Below are 21,096 nucleotides of genomic sequence, written 5' to 3'. Positions count from 1 at the left end.
GAAAACCAAAGCAGTGCAAGACACCAGGTTTTGGGGGGCAATTCAGCCTGCAGAAAATAAAAACCCAGGGAGGAAAATGGCGGCAGGGGGGACCCTTCCCAGCTGCAAATGTCCCCCGTGCCCTCCTGCAGCCTGGGGACCCTGGAGCCCCACAGCTCCGCTCCTCGGGCCGCAGCTCACCGCTCCTGCGCTCTCATGTCTGGTGACATCACTTTAAGTCAGATTATAACAGCAAAGAAGTGTTGGACAGATTAAAATGCAGGGAAACGTAGCAAGGCTGTTTTTTCAGGGTTCAGGGGAAAGACGGGGAGGAGGGAGGGAGGAGGTGTTCCCAGATACCCCATCCCTCTGGAGAGCTCGCGGGATTCAAATGGTTGGAGTGATCTTGAGAGGCTAAAAACCCAATCTGCTGGAAATCATATACCTCAAATAACGTGCTATTGCTGCTGATGGTCTGTGTATTTTAGGACTGAATAGATACAGCATTAAATTCGTCTCGAGTTCTCATTTGCCACCAGTTACTGCTCGTTTGACAAGGTCTAAGTGAAGTTTGAAAGGCTTTTACTGAAAACGGTTGTAGGAGGAGTGAGATCTGATGGGTTTTCTCAAGGGCTGAGCAGCTTCTGGCTGCAGCCCCCGGACCAGGCGCAGGCTGGGGGTGCTCTGCCACGTGCCCGGTGCTGCTGCCCGGGAGAGAAGCCGAGGATAATATTTAATTAATCGAAATACTTATGAATGTTACCTTTACTGTTATAATGACATTCAGGTCTCCCGCTTCCCCATGCTTTAACGGCTGAGCCTTCTGACAATTTTGGGAGGTGATAAGGTTTTGTCCACCGCGTTTTTTGCGGCCCCGTCCTCCCTCCGTCACAAGCTCTGCTGTCCCTAAGCCCAGGGGGACACTTTAGCTTGTCCCTCAGCTGAAAGAAAAGGTGAACAAACGCAGCTCCAGGAGCGACCTCAGGCCTGGAGAGGCCCTGCGCTGGCTGCGGCCTCCTGCTGCGCCCCGGCGCGGGCTTTGCGCGGGGAATCCCTTTGCACCTCCCCCTGCCCGCGGGGCCGAAGCAACGCTCGCGCGCGGCGCTAGGGGTGAGCCCGCAGCCGCGCGGGGCCCCTCGCGCACGGCCCCGTGCAAGGCTGGCCGCTCGGCACGCGGCCCCGCGCACGCCTCACGGCTCAGGCGCTCCGTGCGCGGCCGCGTGCGCGCGGGCCCTTCCGTGCAGCGCCCCCGCCCCCCCCCCCTCCCCTCCCCGGCTCGCGCACCTGCGCGGCCTCCCGGCGCAGGCGCGGGGCCCCGGTGCACGTGCGCGGCGCCGCGCGGGGTTTCCCGGGCGACCGAGTGACGCGCGCGGAGCGGTGGCCGTTAACTGTCGCGCGGCGCCGGGAGGAGGCCGTCGTCCTCTGAGGAGCGGGGCTGGGAGGAGGGCGGGGAAGGGGTTTCGGCGGGTTCCCCAGCGTTTGGACGGTGGGAGGCCCTTGGCGTGAGGCCTGCAGGCAGGGGAGGTTGTGCTGTTGTGGAAAATAGGTGTAAATCAAGTTCTGTTTGTGTTAATTTGTTAGTCTATAGGTGTCCCGGCCCCTCAGGATTTATTTCTATTGTTTGAGGGGAATGAGACCTCATGTAGTGTTAGTTAGCGGAAAATGCTTCCGCTGGGCTACCCTTTAGAAAGTTAAAAAGACTTGCTTCAGGGTTTGGGCAGCAGGTGCGTGTTTTCATGACTGGGAAACCAGAGTTTTTAGTGACTTGGGGAGTAAAACCACCAAGGTTCCCATTCTGGAACAATGCCAGTATCAGATGCAGCTAAAACCTGCAGAGTTGAGGCACCTGTGGCAGCAAATGCAGGTAGGATCAGCAAACTCAAGGCACCTGTGGTACCAAATGCACCTAAGAGCAGCAGACACAAGGCACCTGTGGTACCAGATCTACCTAAGAACAGCAGAATCAAGGTGCTGGCAGTCACTAAAGTCTTGGATCCTCGAGATTTTGTGTGCATTCAGGCTTTGCCTGGCTTTGCTCAGAAGGAAGGAAGGGTCTTGGCTAGAAGCAGAACTATTTACAGAAGCAGTGAGCGTCCAAGAGAACAAGTGTTCTGGGAAAACTACCACAGGAGGCAAAAGCAATTCACTCAGGGACACTTCACCCCCACTGGGAAGCCTTATCGGGAGCTTGGAGAGATTCTCTACACAGACCCAAAGAAGCTCACCCTCTACTCTTTGGGGCAGCTTGTGCAGGTAGGCCCGACTTTCCCGGTTCTACTTTAGATAGAAAAACAGGGAGGCTTTTTTTCTAAGTAAATTGCAAGCCCCTGTTTCCAGGGGAAGGAATCGTTATTTCTGTTTAAAGAAATGTTTGAAACAATTTTCCGTGCCTTTCTATGAATAATCACAATCCAATAGAACATTTCATGGTGGTACAGAGCACTTGTAAATAAAGCCGGACTGCTTTGATGTCTATATTGTGTTTGGGAAATGGCTTTTGAAACTGATCTTTAAAGTTCTTAGTGAGAGCACTTAAACTGAAGCAGAGACAATAGCAGGCTAATGAATGAAAAGGAAAACGAGATAGTGAGAATGTATTTAAGGGAAAATACTGAGGGTAACAAGTTTTGAAAATGGAAGGGGAGGAATCATATTGAGGGCACGAGGGTAAAGGGTGGGTTAAAAAAGCAGGAATGATAAATGGTGGTAGTTGAGGGGTGCGTAAAAATCTCAGAAGTTGAGCATAAGAACGGTATAAAAACTAAAGTGTTTGTAATACAACTTACATAGGTAGGGATGGCTTTGGAGGTAGTGGATTAATTATTTTGCATTTTACTCTGCATTTGTATTTGAGTTTCAGGAAGGTGTAAGGGGATTAGCCAGGAGTGTCTGTGATAGTTTGATTGTTTGTGTGGTGGCTATCTCCTGGTCTCCTTAGTGCTGCATACCCACCAACTTTGTGGGTCTTCTACTCTCTCAAGTTGCCCTTAAGTCAAGCTTGAATGATTGAACCACAGGGACAAGAACTCAGTTGCTGATGCTCGAGATGAGCTGTCAGTGTTCTGCCATTGGTTTCCTTTTCCTCAATGCTGTTGTATCACACAAGCAGATCTGAAGCTCTCGGAGTTTTCTGTACTGTTTTGTGCAGGGAGCAATTTTCCGTGTGGAAACAGAGTGAAGTCTCTCCAGCCTACTATCTGTTAGCATCAGTCTCTGTGACTTTGAGCCTACAGTTTGCTTTGTGCTTTCTAGTGGAGTGCCCAAGGGATAGCCTCTTGCAGCTGCAGCAGAAGCAGCGTGGTTTTTATTCAGGGTAGGCAGAAAAGATTCTGTCCACCCACTAAATTTTCTGCTCTGATTGTGTGCGTTGCATTCCGAGCTTGAAGTTTTAGCTCAAGTGTTTTAAGCTCTAAATAGGCAATGGGTGGCATTCATTTTATTTTTACATACGACCTAAAGCATCATGTTGCTGGCTGTCTTGATTCAGAGACTTGTTTCTGTAAATTACGCAACACCCAGCAAGTGTTGCCAGTGTTCTTGTTTTAACCCTTAACTTCTAAAACATCTTTGCTTCTGAACATTAGAAGTTACTTTAAAGATTTTTTTCCAACTGCAGATATACTGTTTAAAATTCTGATAGTTCTGAAAATGTTGGTTAATTTGTGGTGGCTGTTGTTGTTCTGGCATTGAAAAATGATGTCAGGCTTTGATCCTTAAGGGTGCTCTGAAACCCAGTTGGAACTCAGCTACTTAGCTTGACCAAATTAAAATGGTACAATTTATACAGAAAAGAAGCTATATGTAGGCCACTAAATACGTGGTTGTGGCTTGTGCTTTAGATTCGTGAAGCTGTCAGAGGGGATGTAGTCACACCTGTCGTTCCCTTTTGTGGAGAGCATGGTCCTGAAAAATCTCAGACTAATCTTCCTCCCCCCCCCCCCCCCCCCCTTCCTAAACGGTAATGGTTACTAAGCTGAAAAACTAAAAAAAAACCCCAAATCCTGGCAATGAATCTGACCAGTCCTCTGCTTCCCTTCATCCCCACAAACTGGGAAGGCCCAGGGATTTTATGCTGCTTGCACACCAGCTCTCACTATTTAAGCTGCCAGGTGCTTTGCAGAAACCTATTTATGTTTTTCAGAGATACTAGAATTGAAAAATGTATTCCTATTCCCTAATTTAAAAAATACTTCGTATTACCTGTATTTTTGCTTTATATGAGTGAGTTACCTCCATTCCCACCCACGCCTAGCAGTCCCTGTAAGATTTTGAATAACTGAGAAGATTGTAGATACTGGATATGCAGTATCCATGAGGTATCATGAGAGCATAACACTGCTGGTAGTAAAAATCATGATTTCTGCCTTCTGACTTAGCATTTTCTTCAGCCACAAGTACGGCTGATGACGTGTAATGATGAATGACAATAAAATTTGTAAACAACAAGATGATAATAAAAGCCCTGTGACTTCAACAGGACTTGAGTATACTAATATCTGCTGGTAAATGCTACTGATACTGTTATAAAAAATAGATTTTTAAGAGCTAAAAACATTTGAGTAAGTGCACTAGGATGGTTACACAAAATGTTATGGGCATAGGATATTATATGTAATAATTGCATGCTTAAGATGCTTTTTTAATATACTTGATGGCAACAAATTGTGTTCAGAAAAGCTGTATGTTCATGGATGCTTTTTATATCTCTATTAAGTAAATTTGGTATCTGAAAACATAGAGCTGATACTTGACTGTTCCAGATGTTGCATTGGAAACTGCTGTTCTGTAGTCACACAGAGAATGGGTATCTGTCTTACAGTGAAAACACAAGTAAAGCTGGGTCAGTGCAATGGAAGAATTTCATTCCACAAAACAGACCCCTTCCAAACTGCTAGCAATACCGGTAAGGGATGGGGGAAGCTCAGGAAGCATAGCATTTGTGTTTAAAAAACCAACCAACCAAAAAAAACCCAACAAACCTCACAACAAGGAGGCTTCTTTTACCCAACCTGTACGATATTATCCAAGTGTAATTGAGTGTCCAGCTTTCACAGTGATGGGGGTTTTGTGACCCTTATGGCTTTAGATTGCTGGTCAGTTATCCCAGCTTTTATCCACAGTAGTGTCTCAGTGTTTTCAGATGTGCCTTATATGTGGTGGCTTTCTACATGTGCTCCCTGCCACTATCGTTACTAGAAGAATCCTTGCTAAGTTGAATGGGCCATGTATTTTAACCAGAGCAGCTGCACCAAGCATCTTCCCAATGGATTTCAGGTTCTTGTCTTTTCAAAAGTTGTTGGGGGAGTGGGGGAGGAGACTCCCTGTGGGGCTGCCTGGTTCTGTGTTGTGTTAATATCGGTCCAGACCCATACTGTGAGAGAGAGCCCTTGGAGCTTCCAGTACAAATAATTGGTTTGAGGGTGTCTGTCTGTGTGTGTCATTGTGTGCCCCCTGCAAAGGTCAAGTGTGGGTTGCAGACAGCACTGATTCATTGAAAGTCGAAGAATGTAGCTATCCAGACAGTATTTTTTATTTCTGAAGTGTTCAGAGCAGTGCGTTAAAGGTCTCTTATTCATTAATGTAATGGTGTGTAGTGGTTAGTTACCTTTTATCATGTTTATATAGCTTCTTTCCCTTAATTGCTATGAGAAATTCATTTGCAAAACCTGTGAGGTGGCTTGTTGACTTTTTACATGAAGGAAAGGTGGCCTTTCTGACCAAGCCCTAAAAACAATCCATGTTCACAAAATCTTGAGTATTGTTAGTGTCAAAGCCCGCTCTGTAGTTGTCATAAAATTCTGTTCTGTAATTCTGTGCTTTGGTTAAATAGGTCACTAGATAAGATTGACAACAGCATCAGCAATGAAAGGTTTTAAGCTGGAAACCACAGAAGAAAAAGGGGCAATTTCTTTCAAGAGAAATTACACTGATGTTGTTTGGTATTGCTGCAGTTAAAGATCTGTCAGGGTTTCTAATTTAAAACCTTGCTTCCCAGAAGACTAAAAGCGTGTATTTCAAGGCAGAGCTTATAATGGAAAGAAACTTATTCCTGCCAGCTCTCTGATGTGGAGTTCAGTCATAATTCCTTATCGCTCTGGGAAGAGCAGGAAAACATTAGTGGTGGGTTGTCGTCTTAGTATCTCCAAAATGGAGAAACTGGTCAGGCCAGACTACACTGATGTGGTGGCATTCCTAATGCGTTCCAGATTGGGTAACCAATACATGGTCGTTGATCAACCCTGGTCTCACACCTGCATACAAAAAGTGCTATGCATGAGCCATTTTTAAGAAAACAAACAACTTTATTATAGATTTAGAAGAAGCTTCAGAAAAACCTTGAAATTTCCCATTTGAAGAACATGAAATTTCAACAAATGCTAGTGAGGAAGAGAACAGCACAATATTTCTTTCCATTAGCTGCTCAACTAGCTTTGAAAGTGAAAAGCTACAAAACACTAGTACTTTCCAGAGTGTGTTTTTTTTCCATATTGGCTGTATGAGGTAGAACATGGGGGTGAGTTGTCACTGGGATGGCTGTTATTCAGAAGTGCCAAAGCATCGATAGAGATGTTCAGATTCAAGTATCTCTTGGGGTATTTTGGAACATTGTTGGCTGGTAAAATTGGACCCTTACACATCTTTCCACTGCTTGCTAGAGATGGTCTCAAAGTCTTTGTTGGTGAACATTTGAGTATCTCTTTAACAATTAAAAAATGCATATTGGTAGCATGAAGGTGAGAATTTTGAGATGTGCGTTGTTTGCAAAGGTTAATGCATATTTGATTTAAGGTTGGGAGTGTTTTTTCCTGCTTGTACTATTTTGCCAGGCTGATCTTGTCATGACAGTCTGTCAGCTCAGGAATTACAAGGTTTATAGGGGTTAGTGTTCTGGACAGAGCAAGGGTACAGGGAGGGTGCAGAAGAGATTGTAGCAGTGAGAGTCATGCTTTCAGCTTCCCCAGTGATCCGACTTTATCTTGTCTGTCCTTGTTCATTTCTTATGAAAAACTGGGAATGAAGATGAGAAACACAAAATTATGCCTGAGTTCTTTTTTCACTTTTTGAAGCTATGACTGCAGTGCATGCCCCCCGTATGAAAATCAGTCTGAAAACCAAAAGCATCTGCAAAAACAGGTTTGTCTTTACCTTTTCACTGCAATAGCTATATAGATTGTGTCATGGCTTGCATAATCTTGGTTATCTGTTGCAGATCATGAACAAAATAAGTTTCCTGAATGCAACACAGCTAATATGGGGAAACTTCTAATTTTCAAGAAATTATTACTTTTTTTTGCTTGCTCGCTTTCTAAAGTCATGACTATTTACAGCCAGTGATAAATCTATATGCTAGAAATGCTCCAGGACAGAAGAGAAATAGATTATGCAAGAAAAGTCGTTAGTTGGAAAACTGCCATTTATCAATTGACTACAATTTCTCACCTTGCTATTGCCAAAACATTAGTGATGTTAAGTACAGAGCATGTAAAAAAGGGCAGGTGCAAAAAAGGCACAATGACACTGTAATTATGATTTCAAAGTTCATAGTGTCACGTTGTAAGAAAGATTCTACTGCTTGTTATGGAAATGAAAGGGTGCATCGTTTTATGCCTCTGAGACACCTGGCTGAATGTACATTAAGGAATGTCTGAAAGACTTTGGCACCAGTGTGTGACACTTCAATCTGAAAGCTTACCGTACAATGGGTATACAGGTATGCCTGACTTGGGTTTCCATGGAGATTTCTTGTACCTAATTAACATAGGTGGATTTTGCAGGTAGTTCTTTGGCTAACCTTCTCTAGTTTCCTTTTCTTGTTTTTAATAGGTAAAAGGGTGTTGTGGGGTTTTTTTGTTATCGTGTTTTGGTTTTTCTCTTTGGTATTAACCAGATACAAGTTGAGCTGTTTGGGTTTTTTTCTTTCTAGAGTAAACATACAGGGAAGTAGCTGTTCTGTTCAATGTGTGTGGGGGGGGAACTAACTGTGGGTATTTATACTGATGACTTTTCCTACAAGCTTTGTAATGTCTATCGATAACTTGCGTGTGCAAGCTCTCAGCATGGTAATCGTCAGTCAGGACAGAATTCATGCATGTTATCCATCTGAGGTGATGTGTCTGCTTGACTCCTCATGATGGAAAGCTGATGTACAATTCCAGCTTCCACCAAGGTCACCACTAGCAACAAGCAAGTGAAACTCTGGTTGTACACATTTTAGGTGTAATGTTGACTTCCAGTAAATAGAATGAGTTGCTGAAGTATTTTTTTAACTGTCTTCTGTAGCCTTTAACTATGTTAGCAGGCATAATGCTACACTACTTTTCCTTTTTTAAAATCTTAACAGATGCATTTCCTATTGCAAAAGACAAACTCAGAGGATGTTTGGAAATGAGCAGCCTAATTGCATCTCTCTCTCTCTCTCATATGACTTCTCACCCATCCAAGGAGGCATTGACCCGCCAGACATTTGCGATGTAATGATAATGTACTATTATATTGCTGCTTTTATGTACGTGTTATTAAATGTTAGTAAGCCTGAATGCATAAGGTTTGAGTGCATATTAGAAAGTGGTGAATAAGCAGACTGTGGATAATTTGGCTATGGAATAACAGAAAAGTGTATAGCTGTAAGTGACTGAACTAGTGGTCTGGAGCACTTTGGTTATGCGAGAATGGTACTAAAAGGAGCAGTGGAACGAAAGATAAACGGAAGCTGACACGTGAGCTAATAGATAATGGTGTTGTCATAAACAGAACTAGAACAGAGCAAATGATATAAGAAGCAAAGTTCCATTTTAGATATATTTTATAGAATTTGGATATATGCTTAAATTGTAATAGCAGATAGTTTTCTGCCTCCGTCAACAAATGTTACATCAGATTAGGTTGTTAGATTGTATACTGGCTACTGTTGGTTTTATTAATTAAGCTCATTCCCCTTTGTTAGCCTGAACCATAAATATATTTCTTTTAACTTGGGTTTAATTTTTAAGAGCCCTTACTAAAAAGTTGAAAAATGTCAATCACATCATCTTTCAGGAACTAGAATTCTTATTTGTACATGTCCATAGACAAAAGGGGAACTATTACATCATATTGCAGTACTTCTAAGAAGAGGGTAGCAGCATTCCCTGCCAAGTATTTGAGATTATTTATCAGGTATAGTGAAGCTGTTGTTGATGCAGAATTTCTGAATTTAATTTTTTATTCTTATCTGTGACTTAACTGTGCCACTGTAGTCATGTGTCTGTTAGAAATTCTTGGCTGGTTTAGAAGAGGAACAGTCCTTCAGTTGGTTTTATTACTGTTAACCATGATACTTAAGCACTTGTGTGCTGGGATTTTTGTTCAAATGCTTTTCTTCATGGCCTGGTAAGACTGACAACCATTCCCTTTCTTGTACCTTGGGAGAAAGCGACTTAGAAAAGTGAATTAACTTAGCTAATTGTATATGGAAAATATAGACCTCTTGGTTTTTCCTGCAGGTGTTCTTGCTTTGTCATTTAGAGTGTGAAACAAAAATGGTGATATAAATGAGCCTAAAGATAGGTCATATGCTTATGGAACTATATTTTTAAGATCAAGCTTTTTTATTTGGTTAAGAGTGATAGCTTTACTTTCCAATATTAAATGTTAGGTGCTAATCCTGACCTGAGCCTAACTATATGAAAATGTTATGTTCTATAAAAGTAAAGGCTTTATGATCACTAAATTAGTTTGACATATCTCTGTAACAGCAGCTAACCAGTAAGGTCCACACAATCTCCATGCTATTAAGTTCAAAACAGTCTAATCAATTTCAAAAGTTCAATTTCTGTTCCTAAAGGCTGCTTCTGTAATGGATTAAGGGAAGCATATCAAATGTAATAATGCATTGTTATTAAGGTTTTAGTAAACTTGCCAAATGTCAGGCTGCTGGTACAGTCATGGTGCATTACACTTCTGTGATTACAGCTTGAGCTGTCATTATAGTGAATTGCATTGCTCACCTAGGTTTGGGAATTGATCTGCAATATCATGCCTGGGGCAGGAGAAAAGTGCATTTCAAAGGTTACGCTTTACAGGGAATATTCAAAACATTAGATTTTTAACAGGATTAATGTCTGCTTCTCTTAAATAGTGCATCCAAATGCTCTGTAGGTTATATAATGAAAGAAGTAGACTTCCTTGTATGTGGAGAACCTGGTGCTCCCCTGGCAGCAGTATGGCGGTTAAAAATGACTTTTGGTAACAGAAAACATTTTGTCAAATGGCTACTTTTGGGACAGAATGGGGAAAAAATGTTTTGATATTTGACTAGAAGTGCTCTGTAAGAAATAAATGGTTGTTACTGTTTATGGGTGTGATTGGTTTAGAACTTGCACTGGACAGTAAGGTCTTTGTAATTCATGGATGAGTTTCTGGTTCCTATTCCTTTGTGTCAGTCTGCTAGCACAAAGGAATGTTACTGCTGATCTTACCAGACACTGGTGGATTTCTCTAATGTCATGTTCAGTGGAGTTATGTCAGGAATGAATGTATGTGTACCAGAAATGTAAGGAAATGTTTCAGGTGGGAAAGCTGAGCTCTTTTGCATACGTGGAACTCTAGGAACCTCTCTGTGAATGTGTTCATTAGTAGGAAGTGGTAGGTATTTAATTAGGGGAAGGGAACATGAACAATGTGGAGATTTTTATATTTGCATGAGGGGAAAAAAAAATCACAGCTGATGTAGAAATGCAGGACTAGATTTGTAGATAGGTTGGGTTGTGCTTGTTTCTAGGAAGGGTAATATATTTCTAGATCAGTTTTACCCCGAATGATGCCAAAAACATTTTGCAGGCTGAATGTGGAGGTCCTATCAGCTGTCCCTGGTTAACTGCCATCAACATCAGAGCAATGCTATCTGAGACTTCAGGACAGAAAGTGATGAAGAATAGTGTACCCGGTTGAAAAAGGAGAAGTGAACTTAGGTGAGCAGACAGCAGTTTAAGCAAGTTGAAGTTTAGCCAGGACACCTTGCTAATTCCCCCCAAATGTTGCATGGCAGAGGAGGAATCATCCTTTTTATACAGAAAGTAACAGTTTCAGGGTAAGTTGATCTGAATGCAAGAACTTTTGAAACCTGTTCTTAAATTGGAGTATTTCCCTGTGTAGGCACAGTGAATGAAGGCATTCAGCAGCAAGGGGGAAAAGTGTAATAATTAAAGCTTGAGTTTGGCTTGCAGAGGAAAAACCATTTGTGTAAAATCAGTTTGGTTGTGTCTCTCTTTTCTTGAGACTGTAGAATGATTTATCTTAAGTACCAAGCAGTGGAAGGCAGCACTTTCCATGGCTAGAATAGCTTCTCATTATTCATGAAATATATAGAAAGTGTTGAATGCACAACAGCAATGGGAGGGGAGAACTGTAAGCAGGGAGAGGACATTGTGGAATGTCACTACATTCCTTGTAGTATAATGGGACCTTTCCATTAAATTAACATTACGCTATGTGCACAGAAGGAGAGCTAAAATAGGGAGTATTTTTAGGGGACAACAGTCAAGTTAATTAATCAGCTGTATAACTGTCAGTCTTTGCATTAAGAGCTCAAAAGCAAGGTATGGGGGGGTGGAGGTAGTAGCTATAATGTTACTTTCGATTCTGTTCATTTGGAAAAAGGAGTTACTTTGTGTTGTTTGTGACAACTAGGCTATGACATTGTTTTGGGTATTGTAGCCTGGAACCTTTTTTTCTGGTGTGTTGAGAGGGAGGTTTTAACTTAATTCCTCAATGACTTACTGCTAAATGGTTTGTGTCCTCTCTGTTAATCGAAGCAGGTACAAAAGACAGATTCCACAGTCCTTATTGGTTTGGGTAGAATACTTCGATATTTCATATGCCTGTCTATCAACCTCAGTGGACTAACCACGGAGTGAGGCTCGGTTGTTCAAGTGAAACGCTGCTAGATTTTGGTCTGCAAGCATTGTACTTCATACACACTTGAACAATTTTATTTAAGCGTCAAAAGATGCCTCATAAAGCAGTTGTGATGTATTTAAATTTTTAATACCTCATTCATACACTGCACCCATTACAAATCTTTAAGGATGATTCTGACTTTTTAGTAGTTTTCCTTGCTCATAAAAGGCAAATTATAGTTGTATTACATCAGGCTCTAGATAACACTCCACATGTTTGAAATAAAGAGACTACAAAGCTGCTAGGGTTATTTGTACTATTTTCTCTGCTGCAATTAAAGTTGGGTTGCAGTAAACTACAGAACCCACTGAAACCTTTGGACAATCCTAGTCACTGTGAGTGCGCTCTACTGCATCTTTGGCCTTGAGCCAAAGACACTTCTGGGAGGGTGAAATCATGTCATTCCTCATCTGTTAGAGCAGTCCTTGGACTGCAGTACTTCAGTCCAAAACGTATTTACTTCAATAGTTTTGGCCTCTGTGCTTCATTTGTCTCCTGCAGGTGTAACCAGCAGTTCCTGGTGATCAGATAGCCTCATTTGTCTTCCATACTGAGGATCCTGATTTCTCCAGGATTCCTAGGTGGCATCATTTGGTTCCACTGTGTGTCAACATTTCCCTTTCAGTGCTTCAGGAACCCTGTGGTTTTGGACTCTGCTCTGTCTCAGCTGATTCCTCCCTCGCCCTTCAAAGTAATTTTTTAACTGCTTGTACCCCTTGAATCTGTTAGCTTCCAGTTCAGATAGAGGAAGACCTACAGCTTTATTAGATAACAAATGATCTTCATAGCTAATTGTTTGCTCTGCTGTTTGGGGAGCTATTTATTTTAAGAATAAATGAATTTATCTCATAACTATGGCCTAAAAATAAAGAACAAACATTATCTTTTTCACTGGAGAGTTAATGGCAGAAAGTTAAACCTGTCATGTCTGACAGTTTTAGAATAAGACTTATGGTTGAATTCCCTCATGACTAGGCTGATACCTTGTGTATTTGTGGTACTGTCTGACCCCAGCTGCCAGGTGCTACTGGTCATCTTGATCCGTGGTCTGCCAACGGGCTGTGCTGGCTATGTCAGAGAAGCTGTGACACAGTACTGCAGGTAGTGAATATAATTTTCTGGAGCCTACGTGCAAAATATTCCCCACCAAAAAAATCGTACATGAAAGCCTCTCAGCAATGTTCCTCTCCTGTCACATAACCAACTGCCAGACACATGCCTGAATACAGGGGAATAGGAGATAATAAAGGTCTGGAAGTCTGGTTATTGATAACTCTTAGGGCTAGTACTTTCTTGCTGGTGTAATAATATTGGCAGGTTCGTTGTCTGGCTGGTGAAGAATGGTGTGACTGCTGTTGGTTCACAATGGTCAAGCATGACAACCTTAAACCACAACATTGGAGCAGTTTGCTGCTGACAAAGATTTCTTTGCCCAAAACAGGAAATAGATGGATTGTGATCCATCTGCAGCGTTATGGCAGTGTAACAGTAGGGGTGAATGTAAAGAGAGTTTGTATTCCCTTCCTAAATGTTTTCTAAAGCTGGTATTTACTGCTCTATGTAGTGTTGATCAGTTATGCCAGAGCTAGAAGTATTTATGACTTTCATACAGTGCATATATTATGTTGACAAAATAATTGAAAAGTTATAACAATTGTCTTGTAATTAAAACCCAAACATATTCTAGTGCAATTCTGTGGTTTTAAAAACTTGAAACTGATCTCATTCTAGTTCTGAATTTGTCTGCCAAAGTGTGCTGATTGTTCAAATAAATGATCTGTTCAGTTGTACAAAGGAAGTCTTTTCTCTAAGGAAGCTTCTCAAATACATAGGGCCACACAGTATTAGTTTAAAGCATATTGATATGTTGTCTTATGTATTTATACATTCAGGAAACTGAGAGTCTTTGTACTGTAGCAGAAACACATTTAACACCTGCAGCAGGTGATAGGTTATCTACAGATATCTAAAACATACTGCTTCAATTTTTTTTATTAGATTACCCTGAAATGTTAGAAATTAATTCCTGGAGTCAGTGTCAGCTAAACTGACAGTGGATCAAAGCTGTGAGACAAATTGCTCATTACAGTTCAGGGAGCTGAATCCCCTGTGCAGACAGCTGTACCATCATTGGAGGGTTCTCGGGCACTTCACCCGCAAGCTCTACCTCAACAAATGTTGCCATTGTTGGTGAAGCTCATGGGTGGATTTCTGTAAAATAAGCTCATTTTAAACTCCCATCAAAGGCATCGCTATGTCTTAGAGTTGTTTGTTTGTTTGGGTTTGTTTCTTGTCACCCTGTTTAGAGCTTGTGTCACTATGCAACAGCCTGAACTATAAACAATGATGTTAATCCATGAAAAATGAGAAATTAAACCTTGGCAGGACCTTAATCATTCCTATCCAGGTTCATCAGATGAAAGCTGTATTTTTTTTTCCTTGGCTTTTTCTAAAAGCTCAGCAGCACAGAATCCATTCAACTTTGCTGTCTGACAGAAATCACTCTTGCTGATAGTGAGCTCACTTCATCTTTTAGTAAAAGCAGATAAAAACAGAAAAAAAAAAATCAAACCACAAAAAAACCCTTGCAACCAACAAACCTTTTCCAAATAGTCACTTTGCCATTTCCATTAGCTCATCAGAAATATTTGAATCCCTTTTAAGAAAGCTGCTTTTGGTAAAACATTGTGTATATATTTGTTTTCCCTTCACTTTCAGCTGAAACACTTTCAGCTGTTCTCCTAAATTAATGTTAGCTTATATTATCTATGTGAGATCTGAATTGGTCTGTGGCAATAATTGGTAAGTCGGAGCAAGTAGAGGCTTTGGACTAAGGCTTTCCAGCACCTGTTCGTTGTAACAGCAAATTGTATGAACGTTCATCTCTGTGCTGCTTTGCTCTGAGGTCAGCTGGAAGACACTATTGCTTGAAAACAGTGATTTAATGGCAGTATGACATACAGCCTTAAAACTAATGGAATACAAAATGGGAAATCAAAACAAAGGCAATGCTTAAGGAGAATGGGCCACAGATGTAATGCAGTCTGTGCATGCAGCTGGCACAACTATCACAAAATGCTTCTGAAAATAGCTGTCCTTCAGAAAGTCAAGTTTTGGTGTTTTAGCTGTGGCTTATTCCCTTATTTATGTGTCTGATGTCAGCAGCCTGGACTGAATTTCTTTTACAAGAAATGTAGAGTAGTTCCTAAATATTAATAATTTTTTTAAGTCACAGATAAAATGGTATAGGGCTTTATTCGCAGGTAACCTAGGCAAACCTATGCCAGAATGCTAGTTAACTTAATCTCATGATCCAGCCTACACTAGGTACAAACAAGGGGGCTCTGTGTGAGTGTGCATGCCTAAGGCTTCGTATAAATTACAAATAGATAACAGAGAGGGCATCTTTAGTTTAGTATACTATATCTAAAACCCATGTAGAGCTGTTTGCTAGGACCTTGGTATAGATGTAAAGGGTGTTTTGGACTTCATACCAGGATTAAAGGATACTCTGTAATCTTGCATAAAAGGTAACCATTAAGATCCTTTTCTTGACATGTTCATCTGTCTCATGTTTATCATGGGTGAAGCTGGTGCCAGCCAGTCTGTGGATACAGATTCATTCTGCTGTTGCAGTATGGATCATATTCATCCCTGTTAAAATATGGATTCAGTTAGGATCTTTGTTCCACCAGAAAATTTGACCCTTTGACAAATATATGCCTGAGTGAAATTAAACAGTGGTTCAGAATTTGGTTATCTTTTTGTTTGTAAACTTTGTATTTTCAGTTTACCTGGTGAGAATGTGCATTTATATAGCAACCATTCTATACTCTTTGTTTATTTATGTAATGTGTTATTGGAAAAATATTTTAAGAAATATATAAGCTTTTTAATAATCTTGGTCTTCAACTTGCATCCAAAAATGCTTGCTTGTTTTAGGGAAGCAACAGGGGTGGCTGCCTGGAAAAATAAGAGTAGAACTGTCAGTTCCATATTTAGGGTTGGCAGATGTACTCTGTTCATTTTACAGGTCATTAAATTTCTCATTATACAAACTCAATCATCTGAGTTTTTAAAATATGATTTAGAATATCCAAAAGATGAGACAGTGTGCAAGATAAATGTGGAAGTTTAGATTTTGAAAGACAAAACATAATTTGAAAAATTATAGATAAATTCCATAATGATCCTCCTATATTATTGTCTAGCTATTCCATATGGAAGGTTACATTCTGACCTTCGGTGTATCACTGCATGCGGAATAACACCAAACAAAAAATTTGTATTTGCCAATCTGTATAGAGATTCTGATTAATCTGTCTGCATTCCTAGAGGAGAGAATCTGTAGCAGTAATTTGTGCATTGGATATTATCTATTTGGATGTGGCTAGAAAACTGCATCCTTTTAAAAAAAGCTTTAAAGGGCTGCGACGATGGAAAAGAATTAGCGTTACTAAACTTCGCCAACATTTCTTTGCAGGAATTTGTTTTCCTAGTCACTGAGTCTTGGTGGTTGTTGGGGGGAAAAAAAACTTCCTCCCCCCTCCCTGAAATTGATGTAATGTTTGTTTGTCAAAAGCTCGAGATCTACAGATATCAGCTACTGCTTTAGAGAAAAGTGGTTAGTTTTGATAACTATTTGGCCCAAGTAATAATTTGCTTAGATTTCTTACTCGGAAAGCAATCTGTTAGCACAGCTCTCCTCCACACAAATTTTCTTAGGAAAGCCATAGAAGGGAGGAAGTGATGTTTAATCAGCTGAGCTTTCTGTTAATGCTGGCTTTCCAATATTTTCTTCCACAGAAACATGAGTCGCTGTGATCCCACAATAACATTCAGAGTGCCAATAGTGAGCTGGGAAGATAGTGAAATAATTGCTCTAACAAGCTCAGGCTTAATCTTTCCCTATACATTTGACATTTTCTTCTCCAGCTGCAGTATTGCTGTCCAGCCTTTCCAACATCTTTAGGCTGATGTTACATGAGGTTTAGATATTACTCAGCAAAAAAACCCCAACTACAAAATGGAACACATTAGGTTAAGCATTTATCCTAAGACTAAGAGACTGCTATTTCACTAGAATGTGTCTAGTCCCACAGCTAATTCTAGACTACACATATGGATTGTCCAGAAATTAGACTTTTGACATATCCCTAAGGCTTCTCAGACCTTTAAATACAATCTTTCAAACTGATTAAGACTATGTTAGACTTTATAGCTTCTTCCAAACTAGATATAGAGACCAAAGAAATTGTCTACTCTAACAAGGCTTTGGTAAATATGTGTGTTCATGTGACTGAATGCTTCCTAGCTTAGTTCTGAGTAAATCAAGCTACCTATAATTGGAGAAGTGCAAGATGGATCTCTTCTGCACAATCCTGAATAGGACACCCTCAGTCTTCAGCATAGGAAGGCAGTTCATTACTGAGGGACCTTTTAAAGTTTTACTGTGAAAGTGGTTCAGTAGTGTCCATTCTTTTTACTATGCCAAGGCCAAAGTAATGGCTAGGGTAGAGATGAAGATTATTGGCTTATTTTTGTGCCCTGTGAGTATAAAAATACAAGCAAAAATCACCATGGCTATTCCAGTTATTCATAACTTTTCTCTAGAGAAGAATCTCGGTAAAACACATTATAGCATGTTCCTTGCAAGCGAATAGGGTCACGCAACCTGAAATGACAAGAAATTATAGTGTTTTAGACCTATGGTTATTGCAGTTCTAGCTCTTCAGTTGCCTATGCACATGTACCTAAACTTATTCTACTGTCATCTGAGAGTAACCAATTTTAATTGTGGAAATGATGACTGCATTTTGTACCACTTTTGCTTTGGTACTCTGTAGCAAAATAGAAGTTTGTTTGACTGTCAAGTTTGAAGTTTTGCAGATGCTGTCTGTGAGCAACCAGTGTCAGGGCTTTGGAAGCTAAGACAATCAAACATGGTTTTCCATGGCATTGCTGTTCCCAGTCCTCCATTGGTCCTGCCCATCTTCCTTTAAGAACTGTTTCTGAAAATCGCCTGGTCCTTATATGCAGGGTGTCAACCACTTCTGGGTCTGTCTGCCCAGAGATTGGTGCTTAGCTCACTATTGAGGCTTCTGACAAATCATTGTTCACTTTGAAAGGCTTTTGGACTTCATTTGGCTTTGTCTATGTGGGGAAAAATAAGTATACCTCGTCAGGCTGAGACATTCTGTAAATAAGTGCTAGGTAGACACAAAGCTAGCTCACATAATTAGGAACTTAACATCTGGTAACTTGATTCCAAGTGCCAGGAAAATTCTCTAAGCCCTCTCTCCTTCCTCTTTTTTTTTTTTTTTTAAATAAACTCAAATACAGGTGGATGCAGTGAATTCTAATAAATGTTACTAACATAAGCTACCAGGTGTTCTGAGACATCAGTAAAGCAAGATGCCCATATAAAGCTGATAACTTTAAGCTCCATTTTCTTGCATGAAAGAGGTTTTCTAAAAAGTTATGAAAGTAACTGTCTCGGAGCTTGAGACAGAAGCTTTTGGGACCAATCCACTGTGCGTTCTGTTTACAAGGCAAAGCTGGGCTTGCTTGTGCATCCCCAATTCCTTCCAGAGGTGAATTTATCCATAATTAGTTGTTCCTTCTACCAATAGTCTTCCTGTCCCTGTGCCAGCTAAAAAGACCTTACTTTCCAAGTTCTGAGATCTAGTTTGTTTGAAATAATGTCCTTTAGAAAGCACAGCCAGCTCTTTCTTTCTTGTGCGTCTGGCATACTTTACCAGCTGTTGTTTGAGAAAATTGTGCCAGGAAGCCTGTCATATTTTTTTTAATGTGTTTTTCTTTGTTGTTGGGGTTTAAAATGAATTTAGATCTTATGAAAAATGCTTGCTTAACAGCTTTTGCAGAATAAGATTTTCTATTTATTGACAAACCCAGTAAGAGTGGTGCATGCTTGTTCCCAGGACCTCTCGGAGAATGCGTTTTGGTGGGAATGGATGCAGTGATGATAATGGTTTTGTCCCCAAATCCATTTATTCGCTACATGGGCTACAGCAACTTACAAGAAAAGACTCCAAAGCCGGTTTCTTTTACCTCAGGCTATATAGCATATCTTGCTGCATTGTCTGCTTTATGTTGTCACTTGAAATTTTTTTCTATTGTAGGTTTGATGGTGAAAAAGGAAGTAGCTCATCTTTCTGAGATTTTTTTCTGGGCCAATGATGATACTTGCAGTAGAAGTCAGATCTGTTCCATTGAAAAAGTAAATAACTTTTTAGGCATTTCTGTACTTTAATCAGACCTGTTAAACTCTAAGACATATATTCCTGGGGGAAAAAATTGTGTTGTAATATTGAATTTTCAATAATTCTGAAATTCTAGCTAATGTGGCTGTGGTTTTAGAGAACAAAGGCACTTTGCTGGATTGATCCTTCATTGCCATCTTGTCTTTTCTGTGTAATTTGCAGAGGTTACACATAATCGACATTGGTGGGACTGGAATGGCATACTATGCCTATGTGATGGACTTAGTCTATGCATGAGTTTAAGGTGTAAACTGGGCAGGAGAGGAAGAAGGAGTTAGTTCCTACTAGGGGAAGAATGTGTCTCAAAAAGACAGTCTACTATTTAAAAATGAGTGAGATATCACCATCTTCCTAAACTGCCTAATTTCTTTACCTTTTTTGATTATTTGTTTTTAAGTCCTCTACTTTTGCTAATTCTAATTGCACATCTGTGAAATGTTTAAGCTATTCAGACAGCACAGGGTAGTGTGAAGATTATTACACAGTAATGTACTTTCTCTTAAGCTCCTCAACCAGTTTAGCATTTTGCAGTCCTTTGCCATTGCCAGCTGAAGTAACTCCTGACTATAAGGACCTGTGCAAAAGAAGCAGAACATCCTAGAAAAACTGGTGCTTAGCTACAGGCCACCTCGATGCCATTTCCTTGGTGCTGTGAAATTTAGTTTCTACTAGACAATGGAATTTCATCTCAAGCTAAACCAGCTCTACTGTGAAGCAGAATAAAGCAGATGATCACTGTCGGACATCTTTTGAAGAGTTTGCTAAAGGGTCAATTGGGCCAGTCATTTCAGCATATTTGCTATGAATCTAGATGCAGAATTCTGGAGATGGAAAATGGCCACTCTACTTCCCTCCAAGAACTAATCCAGGCAAACATCACATCAGAGTGAAATTTCTTCTACTCAGCCTACAAAATAAACAGATTGTCCTGCTCAGATATAAATGCCAACACTTTTAAAGGAACTGTTTGAAATTCTGAAGATCTTAAGGTCCATGAGGAGTTGTGGTAAGACAGAGAAAAAGGCAGAGGGCAAAGGGCCAACAGCACATTTGAAATCCACTTTAACTTCGGTGCTTAGCATCCATGTGAAGAACAGTTGTGGAATGATAAACATGGTTGAGGAGAAAGGAGGAGGTTCAGAAATTTGTCTCCTTTAACGTTCTTCAGAAACAGTGACAAATGCTGTAAGATTCAGTCAGACTGTGGGAGGGGATCTGGGACTTCCAGAGTAAGGTGCAAGCTTTTGGCTTCACAGACCTGCTTTCAATACCCTGCTTTTACTGTATAGGTTATATGTGGCTAGGGCAAGTCACTTACCTTGTTCTACCTTAATTCTTCATATATACAAAGAGGATATTACCACACTCCTACTTGACAAGAATGTTGTGAGGATTAAGGTCGTAAAGGTGGTAAACTGCTAAACTACTATAGTAACGGGGACCATGTAGGTATTATAGATAGATAGGCTTTGGAGTCTTCACTGCTACTGGATGGTGTTTAGCCCCTGCAGTCTCCTCATCTGTGCCTAGCCAGAAGACTATGTCCCATCTATCATGCTCAGCCAGCTGTGCTTAGCTACTGATTTGTGACCTCCAGGTGTGAGTATTACTATTCATATCTGGGAATGAAGCCAAAGGATAGGTAAGATCTTGCTCTGCTTCATTAACACACTGACAAGAATAAGTGCTGTGCCTTAAATTTAAATAATTCCTGCATTGGTGTTTAGTAAATAAAAGCCAGCATGGGAGAAACCATGGAAGTTCAGAAGTTTTGGGGTTTTTTTTTCCTTCTGATTTCTGAGTAACAATGGGACAATTTGAAATTCAAAGAACATAGTAAAGCATTGAACAATCTTCACAGTTGAGACCAGTGAGCACTGGCCAAAACCAGCCATTA

The 21,096-nt window shown here is 40.5% G+C and overlaps 1 protein-coding gene across 1 annotated transcript in view; it reads left to right on the top strand.

Moving 5' to 3' along the window:
• Nucleotides 1-1,782: 1,782 nt before the first annotated feature.
• Nucleotides 1,783-21,096, top strand: part of CCDC60 (coiled-coil domain containing 60) — a gene marked incomplete at both ends in the record, with an annotated part of 63,752 nt that continues 44,438 nt past the window's right edge. Inside the window, one exon of the mRNA XM_082007751.1 lies at nucleotides 1,783-2,232. Coding sequence (XP_081863877.1) covers nucleotides 1,783-2,232 — 450 coding nt within the window. The remainder of the gene's footprint in view (nucleotides 2,233-21,096) is intronic.

This window comes from Phaethon aethereus, assembly GCF_964289735.1.
Source record: "Phaethon aethereus genome assembly, chromosome: 17".
Lineage (NCBI taxonomy): Eukaryota > Metazoa > Chordata > Aves > Phaethontiformes > Phaethontidae > Phaethon > Phaethon aethereus.
Note: the sequence above shows the minus strand (reverse complement) of the source record. Positions and strands in the feature narration are given on the sequence as shown.